Here is a 15,803-nt window from a genome sequence, read left to right as displayed (position 1 = left end):
CCCGGGGAGCCTGCTTCTTCCTCTGCCTGCCGCTCCCCCTGCTTGTGCTCTCTCTCTCTCTGACAAATAAATAAAATCTCTAAAAAAAATACAGATCCCTCTCAACCCTCTGGAAATTCAGATTCCATACATCTGGGGCGGTGTCTGGAACTTAACAAGTGCCTGTGGGTGATTCTAATGCAACTGGATCACTAACGAGTCACAGGTGGAGTGGGAAAAGCATAGAATTTGTAACTAAACTAGACTTCCGGTCAGGTTTTACTATACCCTAGCTGTGTGACTTTAGGAAAACCGATTAACCTAGCCCCAGGTTTTGTTATTGTAAAATGGATCTAATAAATACCTACCTGGCAGAGTGTATATAATAAATACCTACCGAGATAGTCAGGGACTCTGTACTAAATGTCCTGTGCACATTTATATTCATCACATCATTTAATACAGCGCTCTTTTAAGGTAGGTTCCATCCCCATTTTGCAGATGGGAAAACTGAGGTAAAGTAACTTGGCCAAGATCAACCAGCAGAGTGGGGGTTTGAACCCAGAGCTGCCCGACCTCAGAACCCCTGCTTTGAAAGGCTGCTATACAATCAATTGCTCTTGGAATCGAATGAGCATGAAGCCACTTTATATTTCATGACGTTTTAGGCTCATTCAACACATCCTCTCAACCCCTGGAACTCTAGGCTGTTATTCTCCAAAATTCGCTTGATTTTGCACTTTTTCCAAGAATTCCCCTCTCCCTCTGAGAAATCTTCATTATTGTAATACAAAGGCCGGGTCTGGTCACACAGAGGTGCAGAAGGGACTGTTCAAGCCTGAGACATCCCCCTGGGCTGAACTTCCCCTTTCTGAGGGATGTATTATTTTATAAGCTTCAGGACCCACCCCTGTTCCCAAGCTGCCACCAGCCCCACCCCCCCCAAAAAAATCTGAGCACTGCCCAGAGGCTGTTGTTGGTCATGTCCCTGGGCACAGGCCTGAGCCAGACACAGTCAGTGAGCGGGCAAGAGCCAGGGAAAGGTGACAGAGAGGCTCACTCAAGGCAGCTGAGCCCTCAGCAGGGGAAACGGTTTCCAGGTCTGCACCTGAGTGCCTGGCCCTCAGGAGCCACAGCAACCCGGGGAGAAGGAGAGTCCCAAGCCAGTGGGAAGTCCTGGCCTCCCGTACGACACCCCTGCAGGGCAGGCGCGCCCACCAGCACCAGCGTCTGAGGAGGACCCCTCTGATAGAGCTAGTTCTAACAGTGCTGGCTAGAAGGAGGCACAGAGCCCCCACATGCTAGAGCAGGGAGGAGCGAAAGGGCTGATCACCCTGGTTTTCCAATGAGGGCAGGAGATATGCGGAGAGATTCCATGGGTGCCCATCAGTCAACTGCCACACGCTCGGGCCCTGCCCTCCACCCCACCCCTCCACCCCCAGCTCACACTGTGCCAACAGCCCCCAGGGCCACTGCTGGCCACATTCCACAGCACTCACCAGTTGGTGACCTTACTAAGCACCCGGGGCGTGTGGGGGAGGGGGCAGCCCTGACTCATGCCCTAACTCTGGACTATGGGGGGGGGGGGGTGGCGCTGGGTCACAGCCGCTTCCCAGGCAAGCAAATACTCTCCCGAGGTGGGTTTTGTGTTCACCCTGGTGCCCTAAGTTGCTGCGAGTTCCCTCAGGCAGATGAGGCCCAAACCATCTGTTCTTTCCAAGGAGGCAGGCTCCAGGTTAATGGAGTGTGAAATGACTTTGGAGAGCGAAATGGCCTCCATCATGCCTGGAAGGTGGGGCAGAGAACAGATTCGCCTCACTTCCTCTTGAAGGCACCGTGAGAATCTATATATAGAAACTACAGGTGCACGGGAGCCTTGATTACTCATACAAGCCCCAGCTCCAGAGAGCTCTCGTCCCACAAGCAGCAATCCTCACTCGTGGTCAGTCAGTGTTTCTGGCTGGTTCGTGGGCTGGCTCAGCATCCGGTGTGAAACTCCCACTCCGTCCGTGTCCAAGCTTGGAAGCCCAGAACCCAGGAGAAGTCTAGAAGTCCCAACGCGGGTGCTCAAGAGGTCTTCTCGGGGTTCTCTATGGAAGTCAGGGCGCCTCAGCATCCTTCATTCAGTTGACAGCTGCCCTGGCCACGGCTGATTGATCTCCAGACAATGTCTTTTTTTTTTTTAAAGATTTTATTTATTTATTTGAGAGCGAGAGAGAGAGAATGAGAGAGGGAACAGAAGAGGGGAGATCTCCAGACAATGTCTTAAGGAAGCGCAATCCCCGCCCGGGACTGGTAGCGCTCCCTGTAGGCACAATGTGAAGGCAGTGCGAGGAGCTCATGGGGGAGCAGGAACACAGTCCCCGAGCCAGCCCCCCCTGCAGTCTGGCTGGAAGCCTCGCTCCAGCAGCCTGCCTTGAGTGGCACAGCCCTAAGACTGGCTGTCGGTCCCACGAGACCCCCCGCTGGCTATCCAGGGCAGTGGCCGGGAAGTTGGGGAAGGCCCCACACCGGCCAAACGAAGGACACCCTGCCTGGGAGGGTCCCCTGCCTCCATTTCAAATCCTGAAGTGCTTTAGCATTACCAGCTCCGTGAACCCAGATAAGCCACGTGATAAAGGGGATGCTAACGCCACCCTGCCAACCCCACGGGGCTGTGCTTAAGTGTGAGGAGCGACACAGGTGTCAGGTGTAAGCAATCATCTGCAAAGTGTGTGGGAAGTATGATTTGGCAACCAGCTCTGCTCCGGGCCCTGTTGGTGAGCAAAGAAGAATCATACGGGGCCTCGGCACTCAAGTACTCCTGTAACTTGGTAGGAGAGATAAGTGGCATACAGGAAATAACTAAATGTTTAGCTCTGCAGTTCTGGGGGATAAAGTGGGACTAATGCTTATGGAACCTCATGTCCTATACAGAGTGTCTTATATATGTGTTATTCATGTCGTTCTCGAGAGCAGATGTTATGATTATGCCCATTACGCAGATAAGGGAACTGAGGCTCAGACAGCTTGAGCAACTTGCCCAGAGTTGCACCACCAGTGAGTGGTAAATGGAGGACTTTGAATCCACAAGCCAGTGCTCTGTTCACTCTACTCACTGCCTCTCCGCAGGCCTGGAGGGTAGCCTGGGCGAGAAAGTCGTCCTGCAGAAAAACCTGCAGAGCTTGGGGGCTAGGGCTGGGCCTGAAGGATGATGGGATGGGAAGGAGTGGTTCTAGGGGAGGGAATAAGGACCCACTGTCACTGCCATGAAGGGTAAGAGGCTCAGAATGGGAGAGCTGAGGCTGGAGAGAGCAAGAGAGCCAGGAGGGCTGGTGGTACCTTTGAAAAGTTTGAAGAAGGGGGAGACCTGTCCATCAGCCTCTTGAGCGTAGGGCTCAGTGCAGACAGTGAGGGGGGGGAGCAGGAAGGAACCCACAGTGTGGAGTGTGGGGTGAGGGGTGACTGTGGACATGCCAGTCTGGGCTTGTCCTTCCCAGCCCGGCCACAGCGCCTATCTCTTCTGCTCTCACTCAGAGGACACAGGATTCCTTTCCTGGGTGTGCAGCTTCCAGGATCCACCTCATGTCCAGAATGCAGTCTTATCAGGTAGGGGAAGACGATCAGCATCCCCTTTCCATAAAGGGGTCACATAACAGCCCAGAGCCACTCATCTCACTAGGGGCTGATCTAGGACTGTGCCCTAGTCTCTTGAAGCCACTGCAACAAAATACCCCAGCCTGGGTAGCTTCTCAACCACAGATTATCTAATTCTCACAGCCTGGAGGCTGCAAGGCCAGGATCAGGGGACCAGCACGGTCAGGAGAGGGCCCACTTCCAGGTCACAGACTTCTCGCTGAGTCCTCACATGGTGGAAGAAGGGGTGGAGGGATCTCTCTGGAGTTTCTTATAAGAGCGTTAATCCCATTCATGACTTAAGCGCATCCCAAAGGCCCCACCACCAAATACCATCACATTGGGCATTAGGGTTTCAACATGTGAATTTTGGGGTCACACAAACATTCAGACCAAAGCAAACTGGAACCCAGAGCCTCTGGGGATGGATCTGGGGGCTATTCAGGATGCATCGCTCTGTCCTTCTGAGAGGCCAGCCTCGTGGGTGAAGATGCAGTTTGGCCTCGGACCTTCCAAGTTTGAAAATCAAAGACCTGGCCATACACGTAGAGCTTGACTCTTGCCACAGAGGACGGACAGTTCCTGGCAGGGTCCTGCTCTCTTCCCTGGCTCTGGGCTCTGCTCAAACTTTCCCTCCCAGCGGACAATGGCTCCAAGGGGAGCGCAAGAGCCCCTCGGAGGAGCGGAGACAGACGAGTCATCTTCTGCCCGGTAATGGGAGCCGTGGTGCCCTTCGGCCCACCCACGCCCTGGGCCAGGGACAGCATGGCGCCCGCCCAAGGCCAGCAGCATCAGAGTGGCAGCCATGAGCTGCTCCAGGAAGAGTTTTCTGCTGCCACCGGCGGAGAGCCCTTTGAGAAGCATGTTCCAGCCTTCCCTCGAGTCAACAGCTTTGCTGGAAAATCAGCCCCCGAGCAGTTTGGTTTCTAGGGGTGTTTGAAAAAAATGTTTTTAATTTTTTCCCAGACCCTAAAGTCGCCTCCAGCAGCACATTTCAGTGACACCACTTGCTTGCTTTCCTAACAGCCTTATTTTGACTCTCTCTCAGAAGCCAAACCCAAGATCAAATAATGAATAATATTTTCTCTGGGCTTCTAAGTGTGTTCCTACACAGCACAGATGAAAACAATAAGCTGGACCTTTCGGTTAAGTTATATAAATCACCAGACAGCTTACAAAAACTATTTCTAAGGTTCAAGAATGACGTCTCGTAGAGAATACAGTGCATTCTGCCCTTTCACGGGCGGCTTGAGAAAATGGCCTGGATTTTTCTACTCCGTCTCCCTTCAACATCAGTCAGAGCCTGATCGTGACTGTGGGACTGGGGTGGCTTAGATCCGAGCCTCAGAAATAGGGATTAAACTAAATGCACTTGAACAGCTCGGGATTCTTTCTGTCTTCCCAGATCTGTGCTAATCCCAATGTGCCTCAATCCAGTTCATTCATAGTCCCTCTGGTTTGCCCTGGGCATAGGGCATTCTCTGGGGTGAGCTTTAGAGATAGTGTTTGGGGCGGGCAAAGGCGGCATGTTCAGAAGAATTGCTTCTTCTGCTCCTGAAGGTCTGCTAGTCACCGGTCTTTTGTATTTTTTCCAAACTCCTTAAATCTTCAGGGCATTTTAGACCTGCAGAGAGCAGACCCAAGAAAGTGTTCTAGCACATCCCACAGGCAACTAGGAATAAAGGTATTAGCCAGAACCTCGTGCTTTTAAGACTTTATTCAAGAAACGGACATACGAGCTTCCCTGGAACGCCAAGACATCATTCAGGGTTTTAGACTGAGCAAGTGAACACAGGGCAAGTGGGCAAGGGGTGCTGGGGAAGGAAGCAAATGATCCAGATTGCCACAAAAATGCCACTTCTCCAAATGCCGCAGGGGCCGTTGCCAAAGAACGAAACACTCTCTTCCCCTTGCGGGTTGGTCTGAGCCCCTCCTTCTGTGGTCCCTCCTCCTCCAACCTACCTCAGAGAAGCCCTCAACCTCCCAGACCACTCCGCCTCCTTCAGGGTCTGGTGGGTCCCCAGTGCCACCTGAGTTAAAGAATGTGTCCCACAGACAGACAGGCCTCTGGCCAAGAGGGGTCCTTCTCACCAATGCCTGCAGCATCCACACGTGCCACAGGGAGGGGGTTTGCCTGCGACCGGGGAGGCTTCTAGGACATGGGACTCGGGGGGCTAAAACTGGGAAGGTCCTGGGCAAACCAGGTCAGAGTGACCACCCCAAATGTGTAGCTTTTGTTGTTTCTTTAATGGTGGTAAAATATATGTATATTATATAAAATTACCATTTTAACCATTTTTAAGTGTACAATTCATTAGGTACATTCACAGCCGTTACCGTCCATCTTCAGAAGGGCTTTCTTCTTCCCCAACTGCAACTTTGTCCCCAGTAAACACTCACTGCCCATTCTCCTATCCCCCCAGCCCCTGGCAACCCCCATTCGGTTTTCTGTCTCTGTGAGTTTGACTACTTAGGTACGTCATGTAAGTGGAATTGTAAAGTCCTTGTGCCTTTTGTGGAAGGCTTCTCTCACTGATATATCATCCTCAAGGCCCCCCATATGTCAAGATGGCGGAATGATACGCCACTGTACGGACAGACCATATTTTGTCTATCTGTACTTCCATCGATGGACACACGGGTTGCTCTCACCTTTCGTCTCTTGTGACTAATGCTGCCATGGACACGAGTATACAAGTCAATATTCAAGCCCCAGCTTTCAATTCTTGCAGGGATATACCCAGAAGAGGCATTGCTGGATCATGTGGCAATCCTATGTTTCATTTTTTGAGGAACTGCCTCCACATCAGTTTACTGCAACGTTGGCTTTGACCCCACCCCACCCAGAGGCAGGAGTCAGCCTGTCTTCGAACTCCCCCTGAGACTTGGCCACAGCAGAGACCTCCCAGCAGAGCGCTCTCCCATGAGGTCCTTCCATGAATTTCCTCGGCTGGCTATCCTACCTGCGTTGGCTCTAGCCAAGCACCCCTGTTGCTACGAGGCCACCGATCGGCCACCTTCTCCTTCATGTGCTTCCTCACCCGGTAGGAACACGCCCTGTCACCACCACACACTGACATTTCTCCCCCTTTCACCAAGTACTCTGCCCTAATTACAGGATTAGTGCAATTGTAGGCACTCTTCCAAGGATCCAGCAGGCGCCTTTATTCTGCAGGAACAACAGGCCACCCTAGGAAGGGGAACTAGAAATCAGCACGTCCTACAGTGGAGTCTGCCAGGGAGAGCATTAACCCACACTGATAGTTGAGTCACCAGGACCAGGCTTTAGGGCCAGCATCTCAGTTGCTTTAATAAAGTCTTGAAAGTGGAAGGTTCTGGCCAGTTTCTATGGTCTGCACCTTGGCACAGAGAGAAAGAGCTTGAGGGATGAACCTCTTACCTCTGTTTGACTGGCAGCGATCAGCTCATGTGGCTACCACTTATTATCTACTATGCTTCTCATAGTCCTTGGAGTAGACAGCATCTCTTCTCTCTAGATGAAGACACAAGTTCAGGCAGTGTTAGTAACTCACCCAAAGCCACACAGCTAGTGAGGAGGGGGCTCCACTGGAACCCAGGGTCTAACCCCAGAGCAATGGGTTTCCCACTTTTACTGCTTCTGGGACCCAGCCCACCTCCAGATCAGAGGAAGCCATGGAGAGGCCCCCAGCTCTGGGCTCTGATATGTTCCGAGGGCACCACACCCCGGCTGGCCAATCCTGGACAGTCCCTTAAACTTCTCTAAGTTGGTTTCCTCATCTGGAACACAGATCGAAATACCTCTCTTCTAGAGCTGTGAGCAGATGCGGTGAAGTAATACGTGTCAAATGCACCTGACGGTAGGTGGCAGAAGATGGGGTGTGAGGTCATCGCTGCCTGAGTGCCTTCTTGGCAGAGAAGAAAGAAAAAGGCAGGAGGGCCTCCATCCCCAGCCCAGGTCCCGTCCCAGCTCTCCCACCTTCCTCGGGAGCTGCCATTCTTCCAACTCACGGCAAACAGGAGCAGCAAAGACTTAGGTTCACTGAACATTTCTGAAAAGGTTAAAATCTAAAAAGCCTCTTAGCTCTATGAACTTTGTGGACATGATGCTAAGTGCAATAAGCCAGTCACAAAAGGACAGATTCTGTATGATTCCACTTATATAAGGCACATGGAGCAGTCAAATTCAGAGAGACAGAAAGTGAAATGGTGGTGGTTTTGGGGGGAGGGGGAGGGGGAGTTTAATGGGGACAGAGTTTCAGTTTGACAAGATGAAGAGGTCTGCAGGTGGATGGTGGGGATGGTTGCATATCAATGAGAATGTGCTTAATGTCACTGAACTGCACACTTAACAGTAATGAAGATGGTAAAAATTTTATGTTCTGTGTATTTTACCACAACAAAAAAAAATTGGGGGGGGGGCACCTGCACATTTTGCTTAGGTTTTTTTTTTAGCTGTGGGAGCTCATTTCTGTATGGATTTGGTCTGATTACAGCAGAGTTACATTTTAAGAGGTGGGGGGCTCAAATTAATGTTTAAGGCACAGAATCACCCTTGGAAAATCCCTTAGTGAGTGAGAATAGGGCCAACACGGCAGGTTTTCCCTGTGGTGTTGGAACACCGTTTCTCTGAGCATCAGATGCAGCGGCTGATTTACATTCAGGGATCATAACAAAAGATATGCTCTGAGTGACTCCTAGGGCAGCTATTCGCACTGAGGCACCCTCAGAACCAGGGTCTGCTGGGAAAACAGCAGGTTCCCAGTCTCCCTCCTGGTGCTTTGGGGTACCAACAAGCAGAATGGCCAGAATCCTCAGCCCCGTTGGAAGTGTGGTCTTATTTCTCTTCTTTCCCTCATGCAGAGTTGAATGAATCCAAGCTGAATGAGTGTGTGAAGTGGCCCTACCAAGGTGGCCTTTGTCCAGTCAAAGAGAACTGGACACGTGCCTTACACTAACCCCTCTTTCCAGCTAACTCTGATGGAATTTCAACCCTAAATTGTTCTCTGACCTCTGACTGGATCTGTTGGCCATAGAAAAATAGACCTCTTCCCCCACCAGGCACCCCTGCAGGCCATATCTCACAGATGCTCCCAGACACCTGCTCAAACCTGAAATTCTCCAACTTTAAAGGATCTTTTCAGACCTAAGATCCAGTTCTTGGGACCAAAATTCAAACCTAAACCATGAAGTTCCTATCTTTTCAAAGAGCTCTATCTTCAAATTATAAAATACCCCCAGAGAAGTGGTTCAATCAAAACTCCTCAAAGACCCTATTAGATAAAGCAATGGGTATGAGCTGGCATTGTCTTTCAGACAAATTTGACCACCATCTCCTTCACAAGGGTTTTAGACAACACCTAGCTCACTTCCAGGCATGACCAAGGGCTCCATAACAAATGAATGAATGACCAACTGCCCTGGGATGAGCCTGCCATCATTAATTTGGTGCTATTCTAAATCAATAGAATATTCTTAAAGATTTATTTATTTTTTTTAGAGAGAGAGAGAGCAGGGGTGGGGGCAGAGGGAGAGGGAGAGAATCTCAAGCAGACTCCCCATTGAGCATGGATTCCAGGACCCCGAGACCATGACCGTAGCCAAAATCAAAGTTAGATGCTTAACTGACTACGCCACCCAGGCGCCCCAATAGAATTTCTGATTGGCAATAAATTTGGGTTTTTATGCCCAAGGATTGAGAAGAAACTAAAAAACTGGGGGTTATGAACTTTAACCCCAATTTTGCCATTAAATACTTTGCTGATCTTCATGCAAGATTTTTTATCATGATTTTTCTCATCTGCAAAAATGGAAAGCAAAGGGACTTGTAGAAATACGTTAAAAAATGAAAGAGAAAAAAAAGAACAATAAAATGCTTACTGGTGAAGTCGCTTATTTTTCTACCAGGCAATGCACTGAATTCCAAACCTTAACAGGGGAAAAGTGAGACCGAGACCGTTTGTGTTCAGTTGCATAACAATGGAAAGAGTCCCCCTGGGATCTCATGGTTAATTTCTCCACGTCAGTTCGGTTCCAAGCACCAGGTGAAGGACATGGCTGAGCTTGAAGACACAAAACTGTGAAAACAATAACCCTTTGCAATGACAGAAAGAGTAAACAGTGAGAAGGAATCAAATATCGTGTCAAGTAGGAGGAGCTGAGGACCTGTCTTCGTGACAAAGTGTTGTTACTGGAAAGGGCTCTGTGCTGGGAGACTGAGATCCTGTGAGCTCCAGTCCCCATCTCTGTCATGCACAACTGTGAAACTGAGAATGCACTGACAGTCTTCCAGACTTGTAAACTACTCAGCCAAGCTGCCCTGCTAATCCTTCGGGACACACAGATGAATTTTGGAAACTGTAAAGATGTTAGACCAGGTGTGGGGTTATTATCACTTCCCTTCCTCAATAGAAAAAAAACGCTGAGGCACTGAAAAGATCATGAGCCTTTTGTTAGTTCACTGAGCAGGGACTAACTCCATATCCCCCCTACTCAACAGTACCTGAAGAGGCAGGACTTCCTTGTCGGTGGCTTGGGCTCCGGAGTTTGATTGTCTGGGTTTCTCATCTCAGCTCTGCCATTTATACCCTTTGTGATTTGACACAGTGACTGATTTCGTGAACTTCTGCCTCTTCATCTCTAACTTGTGGATGATGATGGTGATATTACTTAACAGAGTTGCAGTGAAGAGTAACTGTAGCATGTTGATATACCCATTATAGACCGAATCTTTGTGCCCCACCCTCCAAATTCATATGTTGAAGCCCTTACCCCCAGTGTGATGGTATTTGGAGGTGGGCCTTTAGGAAGTAATTAGATTTTGAGGTCATAAGAGTGGGGCCCCCATCATGAGATTAATGTTCCTATGAAAAGAAAAGAAAGCTAAGCTTTCTCTCTCCAGCATGTGGGGATACAGCAAGAAGATGGCCATTTGCAAGCCAGGAGAAGGTCCTCAGTAAGAATAGAATCAGCCCACCCCTTGATCTTGAACTTCTTGACCACAAGAACTATGAAAAATAAATGTCTATTGGTTAAGCTTCCCAGTCTGCGGTTTTATACGGCAGCCTGAGAAGACTAATACATACCTGAAGAGCTTAGAACAGTGCCTGGTTCATAGTAAAACATTCAGTAAATATTAGCATATATTTACATATTTATTTGGCTTTTTTGAAACTTTATTAAGAAATATTACAGGCAGGGGCGCCTGGGTGGCTCAGCGTGTTCAGGGTCCAGCTCTTGGCTTCGGCTCAAGTCATGATCTCATGGTCATGAGCTCCAAGTAGGGCTTAGCGGGGAGTCGGTTTGAGGATTCTCTCTCTCCCTCTCCCTCCGCCCCTACTCCTGCTTGCTCTCTCTCTCTCAAATAAATAAAATCTTTAAAAAATATATTGCAGGCATTCTAAAATGTTTAAAGGCTTAAAGAATGATCTAACAGTATACCCACCACCCAACATAAGGTATAAAACATTACCCATACAGCTGAAGCCCCCGTAAACCTTCCCCAACCACCTTCTTTCCTTCCCACCCAGCGGTAATCATGCTCCTGAATTTGGCACTTACCACTCCCGTGTGTTCCTTTATACTCTTACTCCACCTGTATGTATCTGTAAACAATGAGACTGAATCTTTAAGCCAGGACTGGCATGTGCCTCTTCCAGAAGGATTTAGGCATAGTATCTAGCCTAGCACAAAGTATTGTTTGGGAAACCCATCTGTCCCCATTCATCATCTTGCTGTGTGTGTCTTTTCACCTTCCTGAGCAGGGAATGTGCCAATATCTCCAGGTGGACCAAGTGATGATGCAAGCCATTAATTAGGTCTCCTATCAGCGGGTCTGTGTTTGTCAGAGACTATGGAACTACAACCCCCAGCCCAGCTCTTTGCTGATGCCTCCCCTCCTCCCTTCCAGATGGAGATGCGGCTGCAGGACCAGCAGCTGGCCAGACAGCTCATGCGCCTGCGCAGTGACATCAACAAGCTAAAGATCGAGCAGACCTGTGACCTGCACAGGAGGATGCTCAACGATGCCACCTACGAGCTGGAGGAACGGGACGAGCTGTCTGATCTCTTCTGCGACTCCCCGCTCGCCTCCTCCTTCAGTCTCTCCACCCCACTCAAGCTCATTGGAGTCACCAAGATGAACATCAACTCCCGGAGGTTCTCTCTGTGCTGAGAAGCCCTAGAAGGGGGCAGAGGGACCAGAGCAGAGTGTCTGGGAGGCGGGGAGGGGGCGTGGGAAGGGCGTTGAGGCTGCGTTACCCTGAGTGGGTCTCCCCAGAGGCAGGGTTTCCCTGTGGCTGGTGAACCGTGGGCCCTCAGACCCACGGCAGGTGCTCTCTCAGGGGGCCCCGACTGTGGAGCCCCACAACCCTCTGACTGTCCGTGACCCAAAGTGTTCTGCAGAAGGGCCGCTCCATCCAGATCTTCAATGAGACCTGGCTCCCAGCATGACACGTCTCCATCCTCCCCTCACTGCCCCCCCATTCCTGTTTCCCGGAATCACTGGTGCTATGATCTGGGATCCCAAAGGGGGGCCCCCAAACACTGTGATTCTTGCAGAAAGCTTCCCCAAGGGCACTGAGCATCCAGGGAGCAGGTGATTAGGTATGTCAGGTGAGCCCATCTGCTGTTGCTGTCTTCTAAGTACGGGCTGGTAGACAGGTGACTCAGCAGCCCTGACAGGGACCCACCAGGAAAGGAAAACCAGGAGCAACGACAAAGTGGAGCTCAGGACCGCAGGCCCTACAGCCACCGGGAGCGCCTCTGCTGGGCGCTGGCTGTGGTCACTCTTAGACCTTGGCACTACTGGTGTTACGTCTATTGTTTTCAGCGCGTGCCAGGACACACCCGGGCAGCGTGGGCGGGGCAAACACAGATACCCTCTCTTTTGCCTGCCCTGGCCGCACACCCCAATCCCAGTCTCCAAAGAGTCCCATTGCCGCCACCCTGCACCTCCAGGGGAGTGCCCGAGTGACTAGGCAAATCTGTCCGTGGATTTCCCATCACCGAATTCTCCTGGTGGCATCACCTTTGTCCCCTTCTTGCCCCACCCCGCCCCCTCAGAAAGACTCGAGGGAGCTCGGAAGCTCACCCTGAGCCTCCTCTGACATTCTGTGCCTGATTTAAATCACTAATTTTAATTGAATCAGACTGTTACTAATCTGTTGCTAACTTGTTCACAACTGTTTGATTTTTGTCCACATGGTGATGCCAGTTGGGTAGGTCAAGTTCAGTAGTTTAGGATTTGATTTGAAAAGGTTCTCCCTACTGACAAGCATGAGGCCCAGCAAGCATGAGGACTGAGACCTCAACAGCGAGGAAAGTTAGCCTCGTGGAATGCCACGTGGTGCAAGTTCTCCCCCCAGCTGGGGGTACCTTTTGACGTCATCTAGTTCAAGCCTTCTTGTTCATAAAGGAGTAAAGTGAAACCAGGGAAAGAAGATGACTTCCCTCAGATTACACGGCTCCTTAGTGGCTACTATCAACAGGTTAAATCATTATTAAGAATGCCTAGACAGATCACGTATCAATGAACTTGAACCCCAAAGACGGTCCTAATGTTTTGCCAAACCCACAAACTGCCAAGCCCTCTACTCTCCACCTCACGCAGCCCCTACACGTACCTCTCACTTTGCAATTCAGAATATTTGGGTCCAACTCAGAGCAATGCCTGGAAAGTGGACCCACAGAACACGTATTACCAATCACACTTCCATGGTCGGAGTAAGGTGTCCTGATGTTCTTTCATGTTTCATCCTCTCGTATAGTCTCACTGGGGCCCGCGCACACTTCACACACACACACACACACACACCCTGACCTACACTGGGAAGGTTGTTTTTCTTTAATGGGCTGGCAGTGCGAGGACGTGAGTGAATGGTCCCTAGTTAGAAAAGAACTTGGTGTCTTCCTTGTGATTTCAAAGAGCCAGAGGCTTTATGCTTCCTTCGCAAAAGGTGTAACAACGTAGATAAGAGGTGTTTTCTGCCTGACTCTGAGCAGTGACTGAGGACCAGCGGACTGGTCCACAGAAGAGACCTGGGTGGGATGCCAGACCTTTTAGACTTGCTCCCCCTGAGGCAGGAAGGGAGGGGGATTTTCTCGACCCCGAGCTGTCTCTCCTCAGGGATTCTGTACGAGGACTGCCAAGTCCTACTGAGGTATTCTCGCCAGTCTTCTCTGAGATACGTCCTTGAGATGGCAGGGGTCAGAGTGGCCTCCACACGCCACCTGCTCTGGAGAGGCACACAGGTACACATACACCCACACGGGAAAGCCCATTCCATCTTCTGAAAATAATGCCAAATTGCCTTTTTTTTTTTTTCTTTCTAGAAATCAGTCTTTACAGGAATTGAAAAAATTGGATTCAACTGAAGTGGCTTTAGTTGATTTTGTCAATCCAATTGAATTGGTGTCAACCTTGGCAATTTAGTTGTCCAGCTCACGTAATGTCCCCTTCCTTTCTTTGTTCTCTGAGAGCAAACCGAGATCGGGGCACACTTTTTGGAACAGGTTAGACATCTCAGCTCTTTTGCTTAGTTCACCCCCAAGAGAATTTAATTTGGGGATGAGGATGGAGGAGAAAGGGGAAGGGACCGGAGATGAGAGTGGAGGAGCCTGGGTGCGTCTCCTTACTCATCATCCAGTGTCTGTTAGCTCCCTTATTCCCACAGGGAACACAAATAACTCCGCACGTCAGCTCCCTGTTGCGAAGTCCCTGCTATGGGGGCTCAAGCGATGTCTGTGGGTCCCCTGCCACCTAACCTGCGTTGCCAGCATCCTGGGGCCACTTCTGGCCCACCACGTGTACACAATACTGTTTGTAGTTTAACTCATCATCTGCCCATCTCTGTGTCACCCCCAAGGACTGTGGGTGTAAACCACGAGGTCGCCATTGACTCTCCATGCACGGCAGCGTGTGGTGCCTTCATGGACTCAGCAGAGATCACAGAGGCCCGGGGAGCCTGGGGAGGCTTGTGAGGACCTGGGCCGGCCCCGGGGCCTCCTCCCTGTAGCAATATCAAGTGCTATTACATAATCGATGGACAATTTATAATCTTATTTTTTATGACTCTTTGTTTCTATATTGCTGTTAGAAGAAGTGAAATAAAAATATTTCAAAAGAAGATACTATATAAGGGGGAGAAATTTGTTTTCTTTTACCTCATTCCTATTACAGCACACAGAGAAAGAAAGAAAGAGAGAGGGAGAAAAGAGGGAGGAAGGGAGGAAAGATGGGTTTGGGATTTACTTTGGGACATGCTTTGGGACAGACTTTGGAGGTAAAGCCAACAAGATACACCAACAGCTTGGATGTGGAGTGTGAAGGAAATGGAGGAATGAAGAACCACCCTCTGGCCGGCAGCTGGATGGAGGGGGTGCCATTTACTGGAATGAAGATGCTTTGAGGGGAGCATGATTGGGGCAGAGGGGCAAGACCAGTAGCTATCTCCAGCATGATACATTTAAATGTCTATTAGACATCCCAGAGGGGAATGAGTAAGTGGTTGGCTATAGGGACCTGGACTTCAGGAAAAGGCCAGTGTTGGAGACATAAATTTGGGATTCTGGATTTGGGTATTTGGATTATAGTAAAAGCACCATGCCTATATAAAGTCCTCAAGGAAGAGAGAGAGGACATAAGAGAAAGGCGCTAAGTACCACGTCCTGAGACTCTGACTTCTAGAGGTCCGGAGACCGAATGGAAGGTGATGAGCAGACCTTGGGGGGAGCAGAAGTGACCTTTCAAGGCTGGTGCAGCTTCTCCGTTCAGGGACACAGCCTGACGCTACGCTAGCTGCCCGGTGGCCCTAGCCAAGGGTATTCCTCTAGGACTGGTGACATCGGTCACCACAGTGGCTTCCAGAACCTCCTGCAGATCTTACCTAGCTTATTTAGAAAGGGGGTTTTGAACCATGTTGACAACATTCCCTTTGGCTTCTCTGCAGGAGCAGAAGCCTGTCCCCCCTCCTGACTCCCCGGCAACCCAGATGGGTACTGGCAGCTCAGGCAGACTCCCTGGGCCAGCTTCACAGAGGGCACCCCCCCATCACTCCCCTGCCTCCCCGCTTCTCCACACGGCGATGGCTGAAACGCTAAGAAAGGATGACTTGCCAGAGAGCATCCAGGGTCCCAAGGCAAACCTGAGTGAGGGAATGACAAGCCAGCCTCCTCATCTCCCCTTGGGGGGCCTCGCCTCCCCAGGCTACAGGCCTGGGCACCCAGGGAAG

General features: G+C 50.3%; 1 protein-coding gene across 2 annotated transcripts in view; it reads left to right on the top strand.

The window, feature by feature from the left end:
* The window catches only part of FAM167A (family with sequence similarity 167 member A), a 42,925-nt gene extending 28,226 nt beyond the window's left edge, over positions 1-14,699 (top strand). For both annotated transcript variants that reach the window (XM_081810752.1, XM_081810749.1), the window contains one exon: positions 11,483-14,699. In XM_081810752.1, the coding sequence (XP_081666878.1) occupies positions 11,483-11,746 (264 nt within the window). In that variant the 3' untranslated portion in view covers positions 11,747-14,699. The remainder of the gene's footprint in view (positions 1-11,482) is intronic.
* The last annotated feature ends 1,104 nt before the right edge of the window (positions 14,700-15,803 follow it).

This window comes from Leptonychotes weddellii, chromosome 2 (genome assembly GCF_054177405.1).
Source record: "Leptonychotes weddellii isolate Sample4059 chromosome 2, ASM5417740v2, whole genome shotgun sequence".
Classification (NCBI taxonomy): domain Eukaryota; kingdom Metazoa; phylum Chordata; class Mammalia; order Carnivora; family Phocidae; genus Leptonychotes; species Leptonychotes weddellii.
This window is presented reverse-complemented; position numbering and strand designations above follow the sequence as displayed.